We start from the raw sequence: 18730 nt of genomic DNA, 5'->3' as shown, positions 1-18730 counted from the left end.
CACATCAAACACTGTTATCAGTTGTGTCTGCTCTACTCCAGCCGAGCTACTGTGTAGTAATAACACGGATTGTAGAGCTTGTGAACAACAGATACTTTTCATAATCCTGGAGGCAGGGAGCCCAGCAAGGAGGCCCCAGTGGGCTTGGTATGCAGCGAGAGTGCTTGCGTCTCTGTGTCTGGGCTCTCAGGAACTCTTATGGGGACACTAATTTCACTTTGGAGGCTTCATCACATAATCACCTCCTACCCACTTTCCCCCAATACAGGAAAATAGGAAGTTAGGTTTCAGTATAGAATTTGTAGGACACAGCGTTTAGTGTTCAGCTGAATCCTACTGGACAGCTGCCTAAAATGAATACAAATGGTAGTAATTGATGTTGTTTTGAAATGAAAATATGTATTGAAAGGTAATTATTCTGTAAGTAGATACTTTTAAAAGGAAGTGAGCGATGTTCTTCTGTGACAGAATTGCTTTTAAAATAATTCAGAGCAGTTTTTGCTTGTATGTGGAATGTAACATCTCCCAGTCAAATATATAACACACAAACTTTTGGCTGTACTTTTTTACTTTTTTGTCTTTTCTTGGGTAGTTACCATTTATTGCACAGAAACTAGTCAGAATTCAGTATCAGTTTTCACGAAAACTCACAATAGCAAACAGGTGCTTTGCTTTGTAGATAACAGTGATTTTTAAAAAATTGTAAATGTACTAATCCTGGTACTGAGGAGGATCAGGGGGAGTGGTGTGGGGCAGGCCAGGGGTGGTGTGGGCAGCCTGGGCAGCATGTGGAGAAATGAGTAGATACAAGAGGTGAGATTGTAAGTAAAGAATATATCTGTATTATGTATGTATGTATAGATGGTGTTTTACATTTACTAGGCTCTGAAGCAAGATAAGACATGTTTTCATCAGAAGAGTGCTTTTTGTTTATTTGTTTATATTCTGGGGTGTAACAATTAGTGAATTTTGTCTGTATGTTCATTTGAAATTATTAAAATTTGTTAAGAGTCTAGATATGTGTAGGCATTTAAACTTATACTTTAAAACTGAAGGATAAATACTTTTTTCCTGTTAGCTCATGGAATTCTCATAACCTCTTTAAGAAGGTGTTTGAAAAAAAGAAATCCAGGGGCAGAGTCAGAAAGCTTGCCCATGTCACATAGTCTAGGCAGTGGTTCTCCTGGACTGTATTGCAAGGATGCCGTGTCCCAGCCACCATTTCATGCAATAGCTCTGAAGTGAGCAACTAGCTCATTAAGTCAATGTATAGTTGACATACAACTTAAGGAACAGTCGTAATTTCGCTAGTTTTTTTTTTTCCTCTTAAAAGAAGTTTGACATTGCGTACAAATACCTCTTTAAATATATGTTTGTGAAAGGATACACACAAACCAGTCTCTATAAGAAAGAAAATTCATCTTTATTTTATAATCCAGTACAGTTGTTCATTCAGTAAGATTTTCTGTGTTCATTATAAACTACTTACCTTTCTTCATTGGCATCAAAAGTTTCTTGCAGATTAAAAATATGTATTTTATTTATTTTGTTCATGCTCCTGTTTTACTACTAGGTTAAATAGGAAACTGTTAGCTTCAGGTTTTTTTGTAATAGGAAGCTTTTGGATTAATTGCCAAGGTCCATGTATTATATATATACACAGATATATATTAAAGAAAGGGAAACCAAAGCTTCTGGTGATGGATTATAAGAACAGAAAGTATAATCAAAGTTTGAAAGTGAAAGTTAATTCTTTGATGAATGTCCTCAGATTTTAAGTTCACATAACTGAACGGTGTTTACTTTTGATACGTAAAGAATGTTTTTAATTTCTTGCCCCAGGACATGTGTGGAGGGCAGAGGACAGCTTGTGGGGTGCATTTTCTGTTTTCACCATGTGGGTTCTGAAGATTGAGTGGCAGCAAGCACTTTACCCGTTGGGCTGCCTTGGTAGTCCAAATATTTTAAAGTTTTTGTATGTACTGAGTAAATGTATTTTTTAACAGTAATAGGCCAAGATGAAAGATACGTATATAGGTGTGTATTTTATATCCTTAATCCAAATGTTTGCACACATATGATTTTACATACTTCAAGTCTTTGCTGTTTTCTGATTGAATATGAAAATCGTAATCATAACTTAGAACTGGGTTTGTTCATAAAATACTCTGGGTATTTGAGGGCGCGGAGATCAAGTTAGACGCTGACTGGCAGGGCTGTGATGTAGTTGTGTTATTCTTAGGTAATCGTGTTGGTTAGATGGTAGGTGAGGAAGCAGGCCTTGGACATTTTTCAGCTAAATTTCTGATGCAGACTTTATCTTAATATGTTAGCATGGCTGGGACGGGAGCTTAGACATCTACTTAGTGTGTTAGTGCTGTTGCTGCAGGAGCTTAGATCATTTAGCTCATCCTGTTCGTTACTGACTATCGCAGAGAAGTCCAGGCTTGTTTACCTCAAAAAGCTAACTAATGTCATAGCTAGAGGCGAGGGCTTAATCCTCACTTGTGTTGCCTCCCTCTGTCCTTGCAGGCAACTGCGCCCTCTTGCACTCTTACCTCTATTGTCTGAGGAGTGATTTGCTGGAGCACTGGGAGTGCGCATGCAGGACAGCAGTCATCTTGTTTACGTCACCTCTGGTTACACGCTTCCTTCCCCTTGGCAGCTGATAGTCTTCCTCACAGTCTGCAGGACAAAGGGCTCACACTCCATGTCAGCCTCGTCTTTACTAAAGATCCACAGTGAGCTTCTGCCCCCTTCTCTAGAACTGACCTACTCCGCACAGACTAAATAATCACTGTTACCAAGGAGAAAGACAGGGTGTTCAAAGTAACGAACGGTTTCCTTTATTCACACACTAGGAAGGCAGGGGCAGTTCACAGCTGTCCGTCGTGCCGTGGGGTCTGCTCTGCCACGTTTCTCTACTCACCCTTCTCAAGGAAGCTCTGTTCCTCTACTTGAAGACCTCCTGGCTTGCAAGCTGTTGATGCTTTCCTATACAAGAGGAAGGAGCAGGCTTTTCCTCTAGACGTGGGGCTAAATACTACAGCGTTTTCGTTTCCATTTCAGTCACTGTCTTCAGAGAAGAGAGGTGCCCTGTGGCTCCTAGCAGTGAGTTAGCAGCAAGGATACATCATCATAGTGAAAAAGTATTTGCTTTCAAAATGGACAGTATTCACATGAGAAAGCATAGTTATTTTTCCCCTTCCTGTACACCAGTGTGACTCTTCACAGTAGCAATCAAATAATTACTGATTAAATCATAATGGGGATTATACTGGAAGAGTTGGCTTAAATTACAGGTTTCAAACCCCTGATTATCTAAAAACAGATTTGTTTGATTCATTCTAGAAAGTAAGCAGCTGTTTAAAATAAGTTTTCTCTTGGACCCTATGTCTACCCTAATAGGAGAGACTAGGTGGGGTATGCTGACTTTCACTATACATTCAACAGTTAGAGACTAGGGATATAACTTTGTAACAAGACATTTGCCTGTTTGCAGGTTTGAGGCCCTGCAGTTATTCGCTAGCACTGTAAACAGCTGTAATAGTAATAAATTGGAGCTGGGCATGGTGGCTCGCCTGATTTCAAGGCCAGTGTGAGACACAGAACCTGTTTGAAGACCACCCTCTCTCCCTCCCCCTCACATACAGACATACACCAGAACAACAGAAGTAAAGCCCAGCTTGGAGTGGCTGCTTTCCCTCCTGTTCCTCTTCTGCAGGTGTCACTCTTTTCATTTGCACTGTGTAATCACCTGTGCCAAGCACAGGGATGACTGCGACACACACAGTTCTTAGCAGCAGTGGTGACCCTTTGAGAGAGCTATTTACCTAAATAAATTACTTTCAACTTCCCCATGTCATCTTTCTCCTCAAGCCCTTGTCATCTTTGCTGTGTTCTGTTGGTACATGAGCCCTTTAAAGTAATTGTTGTTCCTGCCTTGTTTTCCTGTCAGGTGAGGAAGGAGTTATGCTAGCCCCTCCCTGTCCGCACGTTCTGAGTTCATTGTCACTGACCTGCCTTCATGTTGGCATCGCTCTTTGAAAATCACCGAATTTGCTCATTTTCTTGTTTCTTGTCCTATCTGGTGCCACAGTACCATCCCTCTTCCCTGCCAAGCTCTCTTCCACAGCTTTTCCTGCCTTTGTCATTTCCCTGGCTCTTTTCTTACTCTTCGTGTTCCTATTTCAGTAGCTCTTCCGAGCTTCCCTTTGGCTTGTTGATTGGAGGGTACAGCTCTTGAGCTGTCACTCCTGTGCCTGTGGTTACCAAATGAAAGCACACTGCGTCCTCTGTAGTTTTCTCTAACATCTCTCCTGAAGACGTTTGTATTTCTTAGCACATGGTTAATCCTCTTTTCTTATTGCTACTAATTTCATTCAAGATCCTTACTTTTCTGATTATCCCAAGGCAAGTTTTCTTGATTCAGTTCTCTGTTTTATATATTTCTTCCAGACTCCTAGTATTGGAACACAGCCTACGTAAATGTGACGCTTCCCTTGGCATACAGAAACAGATAGCTGTACCAAGAGTTTGGGCCTCACATGGTTCAGCCTCAGCTCAGGCTAGGGCTCCATTCTTTCTTAGGCCAGCACTCTTCCTCCCGTGCTGTCTCTACCCAAGCTCACGCTTGTCTGTGTTGAGTGTCTCCAGGTAAGCTGTAGAGAGTGTGTCATACAGGACTATGTGCAGCTGTAAAGGCAGAACACGATGTCTTACCTTTAGAAGCCAGCTTCATAGGTAGCCAGAGTAATATTTTCCCCTCTGAAACATCTGAAGATGCACAAAAATTAGTATATTAAGGTACCGAAAGCAAAATAGCTGCCATTTTGATTATACTCAAATAGTTTAACAATAAGTCTTCTGTCATTTAGCTTAATGACACTTAAGTAAAATGCTTTTTGGTTACGCTTAACTGATCATTATGTTTAATTTCAGGCTCTTGATGGTTTTTTTTTAGCGATCATGACAGATGGAAGTATAATATATGTATCTGAGAGTGTAACTTCATTACTTGAACATTTACCAGTAAGTATGGAAATCCTGTAATCTCTTACTTAGTGTCTATGTTAAATATTAGAAATTAGTAGGAAACAGACATTGAGGGTGATATGAGCAGTGGTTGAAGAGTTGGAATACAGGCTCCAGGTGTGTCTATATTGAACACTAGGTTAAATGCTACCTACAATTAAAGGTTTTTGAAATGTATTTGAAATTTTTATATAATGTGTCTTATAAGATGGGCTTGTGATACAAAAATTGTAATATTTTAAAATTACTCTTGAGTTTTTCATTGTTTGAAAATTTACAGCAGTGCAAAGTAAACCATTCTGTAAAGATTTCTTTAAATTTTTTTTTAATATTTTAAAATATTTTTTAAAAAAAACATTTTTTTCCCTCTGGTTTCTGGGCTACTCAGTACTTTATATGATGAATGGGCTCTGCACTTCGTACAAGGACAATTTTTTACTGAAAGGTAGTTAATAAACATGGCATTTGCTTCTTTTTAATTTTTATTAACTTTGATTGATGTGTATGTATGTCTTTCTGCTTACATACCATTGGCCTGTGGGTGCCACAGAGGCAGAAGAGGGTGTCGGATCCCTGGAGCTGGAGTTACAGTGGTTGTGAGCTGCCTGGTGTGGGTGCTGGGAACTGAACTCTCGAAGAGCAGCAGGAAGTGCTCTTAACTGTTGAGCCATCTCTTTAGCCCCAAGTACCAGTTTCTAGAAGTGGCTTGACTTTATGGACTTTGTTCTGAAAAGATCAGATAAAGCCCAAGCCTAAAGAATGACTGGACAGTGAAGCTCGAGGCTGCAGTAGCACATGAGCTCATTGGCATGTGCGCAGAGGAGATGAGATCCAGGGGGAGTGGGTGCTGGAGCCTGGGGTGTAGCTTAACTGGTAGAGCGCTTGCCTAGCATGCACGTAGCCCTGTGTTCCCTCCCCAGCTCACCAGTCACAGCAGCAGTAAAGTGCATTATAACAAGAGAACAAGGAAACCCAAGTAATTAATCCTTCTGTAAGATTAAGATAGGACTAACGGAAAATGAGTGTAGTTACTATGCTTTTAACCACATTATTTTTGTTGTTTTGTTTTGTTTTACAGTTAGTATAGTTGTACAGTGCTAAAGCCAGGAATTCTTATCTCTTTATTCATAGGAATACTGGCTGGTGTTTTAGAACCACTCAGTAATTATTTAATGAGTGAATAAAAATGAATTAAGTAGTTGGCCATCTTAATGACTCTTTTTAAAATGTTTCCAGGGGCCTTGAGAGATGGCTAGGCTAGCTAAGAGCACTTGCTGTTCTCGCAGAGGACCCAGGTTTCCCAGCATTTGCATCAGGCAGCTCACAGTTCGAGGGGATCGAGCAGTGCACATAGTGCTCATATGTATACTTAGGCGCATGCACATACCCATTAAATAAATAATAAATAGAACTTAGAAAACACTTCCTAATTTGAGAAGAGGGCATCAGGTCCCCTGGCACCTGAGTTATAGGTAGGTCTGAGCTGCCGTGTGGGTGCTGGGAACTGAACCTGGGTCTTCTAGAGGAACAGCCAGTGCTCCTAACCCATGAACTATCTCTCATCCACAGCTGGTGGATCTTTTTGTGTGGAATAGTTTAATCACATTTTGAAATGGACAGCCTGACAGGGCTAATTGATACCAAGTATTTGATCTTTAATAGTAATCCCTCAATACAAACCTCACTTTTCGATTCCCTCGTGTTTTTTTTTTTTTCAATTTTATATTTTAGAACCATTTTTAGATTTACAGAGAAAGGCAGCAGGTATCTCTTTCTCACGGAAATAATTGAGGGGGTGAAAGAATCCAGAGAGCTTGCATTTTCTTTTCTTCCGTTTGCGTTGTACTTAGTAACAAATTGGCTGTGGTGCATGTGTTTACTAAGTGTACATGATGTGGGTACTTCCTGTGCCAGAACTTTACGGCAACTTAAGTACTCAAGTGATTAAGGGAGCGCGAAGAATAGTGGTTGATGCGACACTTGGCAGCTGTGTGTGAAGCAGTGGGGCAGCGCTGCCTGTGGTACTCTCGGCACTTAGCTTATAGTCTTACCTCTGAGTAGGAAGCAGCTGGTGCAGTGAAATAATACTAGAAAAAGTTATTGGTTAAGAACAAACAAAACTAATTATCAGTTAACACTTAGTTTTTATTTCAAATTCTTCTTTTTTTATCAAGACTACTATGATCAGTGTGTACATTTTATACGTTGTCAGTGAAAGGCAGTTTTCTAGCATCTTGCTATTCATGCCTGAAATTTCCACTATTCGTTTAGTGGTTTTTCAGTTCCAGAAGAACTCCTCATTAAAATACAGATGTGGTTTTAGTGTGGTTACCTCTTAAGCTATTATCAAATGAATGCTTGGTGCCAAATCATTTTCTGAGTTTAATGTACCTTGATTGGCAGGGAAAAATATAAAGGTATAAAAGATAGGACCTTTTTTGTTCATTATGGGCAACAAGACATTGACATTAAAAGAACAAATGCCCCTTTTGGACGTGAATATGAGCTATGAGTTCTAAAGGAATTTATTTGTATTTGTGGTTTTAGGTGTTAACAGTATACTGTTTTGAAGGAAGTGATTTTTACATTTTTTTTAAGCTTTTACTTAAAAGATAAATGCATCATCTCTGCCTCCTCGTTCTCCTCTTAATCCCCCCACGGCCCCAGTCATTCCCGCTCAAATTGATGACTTCTTTTATTATTGTTGCACACATGGACATATACATACATATAAATATATAAATACAACTTGATAATTCACCTTAATGTTGCTTGTGTGCATATGATTTTAGGGCTAGCCATTTGGTTTTGAATACCAGCCAATGGCTCACCCCTGTGAAAGACTAGTTCTCGCTCTCTTAGTAGTCGTTGGTAGCTTAGAGTTCATTTTTTGAGGTAGGTTCTTTGGGCTTTCCCCCTTTCATATTAGCATCTCTGTTGGTGGTGTCATTGTACAGGTCTTGTGCAGGCAGCCGTAATGTTGAGGTGCCATTGATGTAGCTTTCTTGTCATTTCTAGGAGATACAATTTCACACAGATTCTGGTTCTTAGTCTTTCAGTCCCTTCTACTGAGATGGTTCCTGAGCCTTAGGTGTAGAGATTGTGTTGTAGGTGTGTCCACTGGGCTTGGGCTCACCACAGTGAATTGTTCTCTGCATGTGACAGTTGTTTTCTGTAGTGGTCTCTGTCTGCTGCTGTAAAGAGACACTTTTTTTGGTGAGGAGTGAGAGCTACACTTTTCTGGGTATATAAGGATAACATTTGGGATGCAGTTAGGAATTATGCTGGTCTAGTAATGGGGCTGAAGGAGGTTCTTCTGTGAGAGCCATGGCCTCACCAGCTAGGGATACTCAGCTAGAGTTCTAGTACCAGGCACGCTTTCTTGATGAAAGTAGTTTGAATTGTTCTTTGAAAAATGTGAGATAAAGATGTGGAGTTCACCAAAACTATTGCACTGCATCGAGTTTAGAGGACTTTGATCTCTAGAGAAAAGCCAGAAGTCATGTACATCTGTGGGGAGTGGTAAATCACCCTTTCTCCCATGATTTGCTTTTTTAAATTTTTTCTTTTATGCAGTGGAGCTGATAGGTACAATCTTTACAGGTGTATAAAATATAAACAAAATGAAAGTGCAACTGCTTTGCAATCACAGCTTTATCCACTTCTACTACCTATGGGTCCTTGAGCTATCAATAGCTATTTCTAGAATTAGAATAGTTTGGGAAGTAAGAAATCCAATAGGATGGGCTGGACTCCGTAGGAAAGGTGAAGTTGCCGAGGTTTCTTTATCGTTGGTACTTAACGAGAGGAGCTGTCATGCTCATCCTTGAGTCCACGGCCGTCACCTGTTGTAGCTTTCCTGGCATTTGTCAGACTGCTGTTTAGTTATTGGATAATGATTAAAGTTGCATATTATGGGCTGGAGAGATGGCTCGGAGGTTAAGAACACTGACTGTTCTTCTAGAGGTCCTGAGTTCAATCCCCAGCAACCATATGGTGGCTCACAACCATCTGTAATGGGATTGGATGCCCTCTTCTGGCCTGCAAGTGTACATGCAGGCAGAGCACTGTATACAAAATAATAAATAAATAAAATAAAGTTGCATATTAGCAAGAAAGAATTAGAATGTGTTATATGCTGGCTGTTCATTTTAGGCAAGGCTTTTGGCAATGCGGTAAAGAATAAATGCCAGAAAAAGCAAAATAACAGTGAAAGCACATGCTAGACTATGGCAGTATAGTAGTGTCAGACCTCCTTTTGTTTAGCTTGTCACTGTTTCTGTATACTCATGAATGACATCCCATTTAACAGGTGCTTAAGTAAAGTGCAGGCATGTGTCTTAGAACCAATAATCCTCTCAAATTTCTCAGTTCGGTTCAAGTTGGTGAAACTAAGGTTTTTTAATAGTGTAGCTGCCGCTCAGGACCCCGTCAGTCATGGATCTGATGACTCTGGTATGTTAGTCTTCTCCGTGTCAGTTGGTTTTTTTTTTTTTAATATGGAGTTTATAGCTTGACATTATTGGTTTTTATATATAATTGGAGATTATTCATATGTACTTTGTTATTTAATAGCTATTAGATGTGTTAGAGATAAATGCCTCTCAAAGTGCTGTTAGATAATTTTTTAATTTTTTGTTTTTCAGTCTGATCTTGTGGATCAAAGTATATTTAATTTTATCCCAGAGGGAGAACATTCAGAAGTTTATAAGATACTCTCCACTCATCTGCTGGAAAGTGACTCATTAACCCCCGAGTACTTAAAATGTAAGTAGGTCCTTCCTCAGCAGACTCCCTCCTTTACCTCTGTAAGCTTGTGAAGACCGTGACGTGCTTAACTAAAGTCAAGTAGCTGGGTTTTATGAACTCTCTTAAGTGCTTTTAAAAGATAGATGTTTATACACAAATAAAAAATACCAGATCTAGTCCAGTGTACAGTGAAGTCTCATCTTGTAATTGATCACAATTATGCCACAAAACTGTAGTATATGGATGGAAATTGGTCATATGTTTTTAATTTTTAAATGAAATCTTGCTGTATTTAATGAAATACTCTTTGCTAGTCCCTGCCATCAAGTAGCACAGTATATTTTGGTGTAGTGAGGCATTTCTGTAGATTGAGTGGAACTCTCACTGCCTTCACTCTTGGTGTGCTGGTTCCCTTCACACGGACTCTTACATACCAGCCACTGTGACAGGGGACATATTTCTTTGAGTGCATTGTTTAGAGATGTCTAACATGCTGGGGAGAACTTGGTGGAGCACAGATGCTCACAGCATGACAGCTGGGAAAACAGAGAAAGGAAAGAAGAGCTCATGCGCATGCCCTGCCGTGGCCTGCTTCCTCCTCCTACAGTTTCTAGAGCCTCCCGCAGTAGCACTTGAGCACCTGCCGCCCTTTGTGCGGACAGTTCATGTACAAACCATATAGTTGCCCTGAGGAAAAGCAAGAATTGTTGATGGAGGGATATAACGCAGTGGTGAAGTGCTTGCTTAGAATGCACATGACGCTGAGCTCAGTACCCGTAAACTACAAAACAACAAAAGAAATGTGTGTGCATCTAAACTTAATATATCATTGTATTTGTGTGACCGTTAGCTATTAGTTTTTAATCAACTTAAATGATTCCTTCCATTTGTTTCTTTAGATTCTGTAATGTTAAGAACTAAGATGCATGAACTTGTGTACATACACATGTGCGTATGTGTGGCCATGTTAAGAATGGGCATTCTATCAGAAGGCATTGGAGGTGGAAACTGACTGGGAGCTTGTATATAATTGTTTATAGTCAGATTTGCATTATATTAGTCCTTAGACCAATCTGATATGGTACTTAGAAGAACGATTTGGGCTGGACTTAATATAAAATCAATTATGTGGCTTTAAGCAGTATTTGATGCCACAGAATAAATGGTGTTAGTTGAGGCAAATGCATAGAGAAAGGAGAACTAGAACGGTGGCGTTTGGAGATGCCAGCAGGACAAGGAGCAGGAGCTGGTTTCAGGGGCCTTCAGAGGAGCAGAGCTGCCCAGAAAACTGTATAAAAAGCGCTCTGCTCAGAAGATAGACCTCCTGCTTTCAAGATCAGAGCCGTCTTAGCTCAGTGGCTTGCTGATGGCCTCTGAAAGAGTTGGTGCACAGCAGAGTTCCCTCCTCAGGAAGGAAAGGGCAGTGAGTTAAAATGCAAGCTACTTGGCCTAGACTATTAGTAGGCTGTTTTAGCTGTGATGATGATGAAGTTGGTACAAACAATGGGATGTTTGTGAAGGAGCTGAGGCAGAGTTATCAAGGACTTATTACTCATCCTGTGCTGCTTAATGTTTATTCTTTACACAATAAGAGAACCAGTGAAGACCATTTGCGTGGTTTGTAGTTGGAAGGGGAAAATCAAGGTAGAGAATTTTGAAAAAGAAAGAAACAAACAAACAAACCACACTAGGGACAAAAAAGGGGAAATGTATGATTCACAATAGAAGTAAGGGTGGAGGAAAACCATGACTGAGAGGTTGGTAGATCCAGTATGTCTAAATCTGAAAAGGTTTTGAAAAAATAATAAATAGAATTTGGACCTGTTGAGTTTGTGATAAAGCCAGATTTGGAAGACCGTAAGTGTAATGTAGTGAGGAAAAGAAGAGAGGGTGTTGCACTTGGGATACGAGACTGTCATACGTAAATGTCTAGTGGGTGAGAAGGAGATAGGAGTTAAGGAGCCACCCAGCATCAGTGAGTGTAGAAAGGGTTTTAAAAGGTTAAGCCCAAAAAGTCTCTGTCTGAGTGTCTAGTGTCAGCCAGCCAGCAGAGTACAGTAGGAAGGCAAGCTCGTGCTGGGAATGTGCAAGAGCAAGTTTTCAGGCGAGCCGGAAGGAATGAGGAATCCGCTTGAGGCTGGCGGTATGAGTGTCAGGAGTATTTGGAGGGCTCACTGCTCTTGAGGAAGTTAGAGACGTGAAGCCGTGGGACCAGAGCGCGCTGCAAATGGAGTGAGTTCTGGGTTTACAAAGAGGTTAGCATGAAAACCCTGTTGAAATCATGGGAGACCTGAGTAGATGTAAAACTGTAGGACGTCAGGAACCAGAGAAGACGAAAGAGACTCTCTAAGGTAGAGGGAGAAACACTAAGCCTTTAATTTTAACACTTGGGAGCCTGAAGCAAATTCTAGAGTGTGTTACTGAATGAGACCTACCAAAAGGTGACAGTAACAAAAAAGAAAGGGAGGCCGTTAGCTTTAAATGGAGAACAAAATGTTTTTGTGACATTGATTGAAAAGTTGCTGGAAAACTACAGGCGAGTCTGGGCCCTGGGGTCCTCCGCAAACTATGGCAACAGCCAAGGAAAATATAGGCAGTAAACCTCGAACCCCTACCCAGACTAGCCGATGGACAGGACATTCTCCACTGTTGAGTGGAAAAGGAGATCTGACTTTCACACAAACTCTGGTGCCCCATATTTGACCATGTCCCTTGGATGGAGATGCCTGGTGGCACTCAGAGGAAGGATAACAGGTCACCAAGGAGAGACTTGATACCCTATGAGCATATGCAGGGGGAGGAAGTCCCCCTCAGTCACAGTCATAGGGGAGGGGAGTAGGGGGGAAGTGGGAGGAAGGGAGGAATGGGAGGATACAAGGGATGGGCTAACAACTGAGATGTAATATGAATAAATTAATAAAAAAATAAATAAAAATTTGAAAAAAAAAAAAAAAGAAAAGTTGGACAGGAGAGCAGAGGAGTAGCTGTCACCTGTGCTGGCTGCAGTCCTCTCCTGCAGGTGCGTAAGTGCCATGCGACAGTTGTGGTGGAGAAAATGACTGTGAACTTACCCAACTTTTTATCACTATTTCAGCAAAAAATCAGTTAGAATTCTGTTGTCACATGCTTCGAGGAACAATAGACCCAAAGGAGCCATCCACCTATGAATATGTGAGATTTATAGGAAATTTTAAATCGTTAAACAGTGGTAAGTTTAAAATGCTTCTTTTATAATGTATTTTAACTAGCTCTTTTTATTTTTCCAAGCTTTTAGACACTTAAATATCAGGAATGACTGTCTGTTACCAGCTTAACCAATGATGCATGTCTCCTTGCTGTTTTAGTGTCCACTTCAGTGCACAATGGCTTTGAAGGAACTATACAGCGCACACATAGGCCTTCTTATGAAGATAGAGTTTGTTTTGTAGCTACTGTCAGGCTAGCTACACCTCAGTTCATCAAGGTATGTTTCTGATTTTAGTTGCTCTAGTGCAATTAATGTGCATATTATTTCATAATGTGAGAGTTCTTGTGAGATTTTTGGTGGCTTCAGAAGGCTGAACTTCTACCAACATTGAAGTAGTAGTGGCCAGTGAGTTATTAATTAGGCATGAATGAGTCTTTTATTTTACCACAGTGAAGGATATAAGCACTTGTTAAGTATGTAACTCCTTTTTAGTGTTTCTTTGCAGGTATCCCATGGTAGTGTATTACCATTTCCTTGCTTTTGTACAGAACTTAGTGTGTGTCATTCACTATCATCCTTAAAGAAGAAAGTCCAGAAAAATAAAAATCTAGACATTTTTAAAAGAATGGCTTTATTGGATATAATTTGCTTCTTGATTTTTTAAAATTAATTTTTCAAATGTATATGGGTGTTTTGTCTGCATATATGATTGTGTACCATGTGCATGCCTGGTGCCCAGGGAGGCCACAGAGGGCATCAAATGCCCTGAAACTGGAGTTACATACAGTTGTGAGTTACCATGTCATTGCTGAAAGTTGAATGAGAGTCCTCTGAGAGAGCAGCCAGCGTCCTTAACTGCCGAGCCGTCACTCCAACCCCTGCTCTTGGAATTTTAAATTATCCATTTTTATTTCTTGCATCCCATAAGCAGATGAAGGCATGTAGAAAAGTGTAATATTTCAGTGCTTAGAGACAGGAAAGAAGTCAGAGTGACACCATAATATCATATCATAGGAAGTACTGAGGTACAGAAGGTCTTCAGCTAGACTAGCTCTGCCTGTTAGCTGGAGGGCAGGTGCATGCTGTGTCTCATTTCATTCTTACACTGCGAGACAAATGCCATCATAGTATTTTATATTGGAGGAAACTCAGGGGTGGGGAGGTTACTTGCCGAAGTGTCGTCTAATAAGTGTGACCTGATCGCAGCTATTTTTCTTTCAAAGCCCCAGTTTTTAACTGTTACAGAAGATCATGTCAGGATGGAGAGGAAGACGGTCCAACGTTACTTTGTACAACAGAAGCTAGGTTTCATGTATGTGAAGGGAGGAATAGTCAATATATTAGAACTCATATCAGAAAAGTATATAGAGGTCAGGCAGGAAATTTCTTCTGTCTGTGTTTTTTCTCCATGGAGAGAGTTCACTGTAAGAAACCATAGGCGAATTTTACACAGAGAAATTATATACTCGTATTTGAGTATTACTAAGGTAATGGTAACGGCTGACCTCCAAATAGAAGACAGATTGAAGGATGGGAAGACTTATGAGATGCTGTTGCAGTGAGGTGCGTCAGTGAGGGTCACAGAAGGCAAGTGAGGGGGAGTGGATTTTTAAATACCTAGAAGGTAAAATTGTAAGTACTTAGGAGCTGGAGAGATGGCCCAGTGGTTCAGAGCACTACTCTTAGAACTACAGTTTGGTTCTCAGATCCAGTGCCCTCATCTGTCCTTCACAGGCATACATGTCACATACGCACAGAGAGACACACACATATGCATACAGAAATAAAAGCAAATCTTTATTAAAAGAAAACACAGTTTGGCCATTTAGATTATGGAACAGTGTGTTGGTTCTAGACTCTGTCACTGTACAGAAGTGAGACCATTGATAAGATGGAGAACTGTGAGCTGTACCTGGAGAGTAAAGCAGTCGGCTGTCTCTGACCATTTCTAGACACCGAGAAAGGAGAAATGGAAATCAGAAGAAAGATCCAGATTTAGAAGTGGGATCTTAGGGGTGTGAGTGAGTGAGAATGCACTGGACTTTAACAATTGACCTGAAGCTGGCATCTGTTAGTTGCTGTATTTTATCTGTTGTCTCAAATGATTGTAAAAATTGTTGGGGATCAAACTGAGGACTTTGCAAACTCTAGACTAGCACTTTGTATCTCCAGCCTGTCACACTTATGTTTAATATTAGTAAAATACTAAGTTAAGTATTTTAGACTTGTGTTTAAAAACTAAAATGTATTAAAATTTGTCTAGATGAAAGTTATTTAATGACTTATGTTAACAACATTTAATATTTTCAAGGACACAGAAAATTACTTCCAAATTATACTTGTTAATTTTGTAGGAAATGTGTACTGTTGAAGAACCCAATGAAGAGTTTACGTCTAGACACAGTTTAGAATGGAAGTTTCTATTTCTAGATCACAGGTAACATGACTTTTACATTTCCTAAAAATAACAAAAAGTTGATAGTCATGTAATTCTGGACATGTATGGACTTTCAGGTACAAATCGTCTAATCAGGATTTTGAAATTATCTACTTTTGAAAAAAAAAACCCACTCCCCAAATTAGTTTCTGGCTGTAGTATCACTTTTGGAAAAGTTGTAATACTGATTTTTTTTTATTATCATTATATAATTTAGGGCACCACCTATAATAGGCTATTTGCCATTTGAAGTGTTGGGAACATCAGGCTATGATTACTATCATGTGGATGACCTAGAAAATCTGGCAAAATGTCATGAGCACTGTAAGTAGATCTTACTCTTTCCATTGAGAACTATTTTAAAACACACAATTAGATATTCTAGTGTGTGTGTGTGTGTGTGTGTGTGTGAGAGAAAGAGAGAGAGAGAGAGAGAGAGAGAGAGAGAGAGAGAGAGAGAGATTGATTTAGAACTATTTTTATTAATATATACAGAAGGAACAAGTTTATACTTGACCTTGTTTTTAGATAAAAAGGAAAATCTTAATAGTATATTAAAGAATTAAATAAATTTTCCCAAATCAATTTAATCACAAAACCCAATTTTTGCCTAATATCAGTTAAAAGACTTTAGAACCTAACATATTAACTAGTTTGGGAAATTTTACTTAACAATTATTTCAAACCATGATGTTATTCTGATTTTAGTTTGTTAAAGCTTTAAATTTAAATACATCAGACATATCATATGTGACAGTACCTTTGGGAAAAACAGTATGATTAGTAACTGCTGTTTCCTAAGTTATACATCTAGGCAAAGTACAAGTTAACATTATGAGTCTTTCAGTATATGGAATTCATTGTGAATGAAAATGTGTAAGATCCACAGTAACTGATGGTAGCTTTGGGATCTAGGACTTGTTGTTATGTGGGAGAACCTTCAATCTTTTTTTTTTTTAAATCTTTATAGTTGATACATATTTCTGAAAGCCAGAAAATAATTATGTCTATATAAAGAGTTAAATATAAATGACTTTTGCTTTTAAATTCTAGATTCTTCACAGTTAAGTACAGATCAAAGGAAAAAAAATACTTGTTTCTTTTCTTTTTAGTAATGCAGTATGGAAAAGGCAAATCATGTTATTATAGGTTCCTGACCAAAGGACAGCAGTGGATTTGGCTTCAGACTCATTATTATATCACTTACCATCAGTGGAATTCAAGGCCAGAGTTCATTGTTTGCACTCACACTGTAGTAAGGTAATAATTCTTTTAGAAAATTTTAAGGTGTAATAATAGCCAAATATAATTTTGTGTATGATTTATTAGTGAAAGGTAGTGATCTTTTCCCAGTTTTAATACTTAATATTTTTTAATGTTAAGCTTAATTTAGGAGGTAGGAATATGGTAAAGGTAGTATTGCGCTATGTAGCAAAAGCTGCACCAGCGTTCAAGTGCCAGTGTACTGCACGCAAAGCAAAAGCCAGGGCAGCGGTGCCAGCATCCTTCCTGCACTTAGTGCCTCTTAGTTTTCATGCTTTGCTCCTACAGACCACCTGTAGGTACCTACAGCATACAGATTGAATTTAGGCAGTACACTGCAAATAGGTATTAGGTTTGCTTAGCACATAGAAAATTGTACAGAATTACAGATGGTCAAGTGAGATACATAACAAACACCAATTAGTTGCATCTTTGCAGTATTTTGGATAAATGACAACATATTAAAATTTGATTCTTTCATTTGTAGTTATGCAGAAGTTAGGGCTGAAAGACGGCGAGAACTTGGCATTGAAGAGTCTCTTCCTGAGGCAGCTGCTGACAAAGTATGTTTCTTACAGTCCCTTTTAAAAATATCTCATTTCCTAATAATTTGTGAGAGATATTTTATTGCAATTTATAATTTTTATTTTGAATTTACCATTTTAAAATTTCATTTGCTTCTAAAAAGGAATTGAAGATCTTGCTAAATAAAACTTAATTAGGCAGGAGATTGTTGGAGTTAGGGTGCTAATGGGCATGAGTAGGAAATGTGGCAGGTTTTGATCAAAAATGAGGCTGCTTGGACTGAGGTCACTGGCTGTGAGGTATGACCAGGAATTAGTGGCTGAAGACTAGTGGGGGGTTTTGAAGGGGACACCAAGGAAAAGAACTCATGGTCCTGGGCTTGAGCAGAGATGATTGGGATTACTAATTATGGAGGAACACTGAGCCAGAAGTTAGAGTGTCACCACAAGATTAATACATGACCACAAGAAACCATGTGACATAGCATGAGTGTTCCACACCCCTGAGCTTAAGGATGGAAGGCAGGAAAGTGTGGCTGAGTTAACAGAAAGGCTTCTCTATCCTATGGAGCTGTGATCCCAGCGACTTAAGAAGGCAGAAAACTCCCACTTCTGACGGGACCTATAGGAAGCTGGTGAGGTCTGGTGTTTAGAGCAGATGAGTAAAGAACTAGGAAGAGCTAAGGTAGAAAGTGCAGAGGGACGTTGACGGTGGGCAGAAGGGCTGAGGGGCTGAGAGGCAGGGAGAAGTGGACTCACGTGCAGGCTGGGAAGAGCTGCGAGTAACGAAGGAAGTCGTCCATCCCAGAACCACAACTTTGAGATCAAATAGTTGGCATTTACACATACTAGCATTTATGTACGCTCTGAAACAGCGTGTGTGTGGGGGTGTGGGGGGGGGGTGAATGTGGGGGGGTGAATGTGGGGGGTGGGTGGAAGTGTGGGGTGTGTGTGTGGGGGTGTGTGTGTGTGTGTAGCCCTGAAAATGCTGTTTAAAGGTGCATACCAGCTACGTACAGTTGCTCACTCCTGTAGTCTTCGTTTTTAGGAAACTGAGGCAGGAAGATTGTCACAGGTTTGTGGCCTGTAGTGTGAGACCTTGTCTGAGCAACAAACACAAGTGTCTCTCATCACACATGATGTGTTCTGTTTCCATTTTTAATAATTGAGTTGTCATTGCTGAATTCTAAGGAGTTCTATATTCTAGATATTAAGTACTGATCAGATAATTGTGTATAAATACCTCCTCTCTTATGAATTATTTTTATTCTGTTGGTGGTGTTTCTTGATGCAGATATGTTTTTTAATTTTGTGAGTTCCAATTTACTGGTAAATCTATTTATGTTTTCTTAAAGGATCTTACAGTTTTAGGTCATAGTATCATTATATTTTCGGCCCATTTTGAGTTAATTTTTTAGCATAATACAGCTGTCTAATCTGAGTCCTGCTATTTTTCTAAATAGAGAATGAAGCCAAACTTTAGCAGTATTAAAATGAGATTTTTTTCTTACTTAGCACGCGTGTGCGCGCGCGCAC

General features: G+C 39.6%; 1 protein-coding gene across 6 annotated transcripts in view; it reads left to right on the top strand.

Moving 5' to 3' along the window:
- Positions 1–18730, top strand: part of CLOCK (clock circadian regulator) — an 85428-nt gene that overhangs the window by 47165 nt on the left and 19533 nt on the right. For 5 of the 6 annotated variants that reach the window (XM_084758160.1, XM_084758163.1, XM_084758162.1 and 2 more), the window contains 8 exons: positions 4942–5031; positions 9681–9801; positions 12878–12991; positions 13128–13246; positions 15325–15407; positions 15625–15731; positions 16520–16667; positions 17158–17233. In XM_084758160.1, coding sequence (XP_084614286.1) covers positions 4942–5031; positions 9681–9801; positions 12878–12991; positions 13128–13246; positions 15325–15407; positions 15625–15731; positions 16520–16667; positions 17158–17233 — 858 coding nt within the window. The remainder of the gene's footprint in view (positions 1–4941; positions 5032–9680; positions 9802–12877; positions 12992–13127; positions 13247–15324; positions 15408–15624; positions 15732–16519; positions 16668–17157; positions 17234–18730) is intronic. The other variant, XM_084758164.1, reaches the window with a different exon arrangement.

Source organism: Acomys minous (genome assembly GCF_964271855.1).
Source record: "Acomys minous genome assembly, chromosome: 15".
NCBI lineage: Eukaryota > Metazoa > Chordata > Mammalia > Rodentia > Muridae > Acomys > Acomys minous.
The sequence above is the reverse complement of the archived record's forward strand: the minus strand, read 5'-3'. Positions and strand labels throughout refer to the sequence as shown.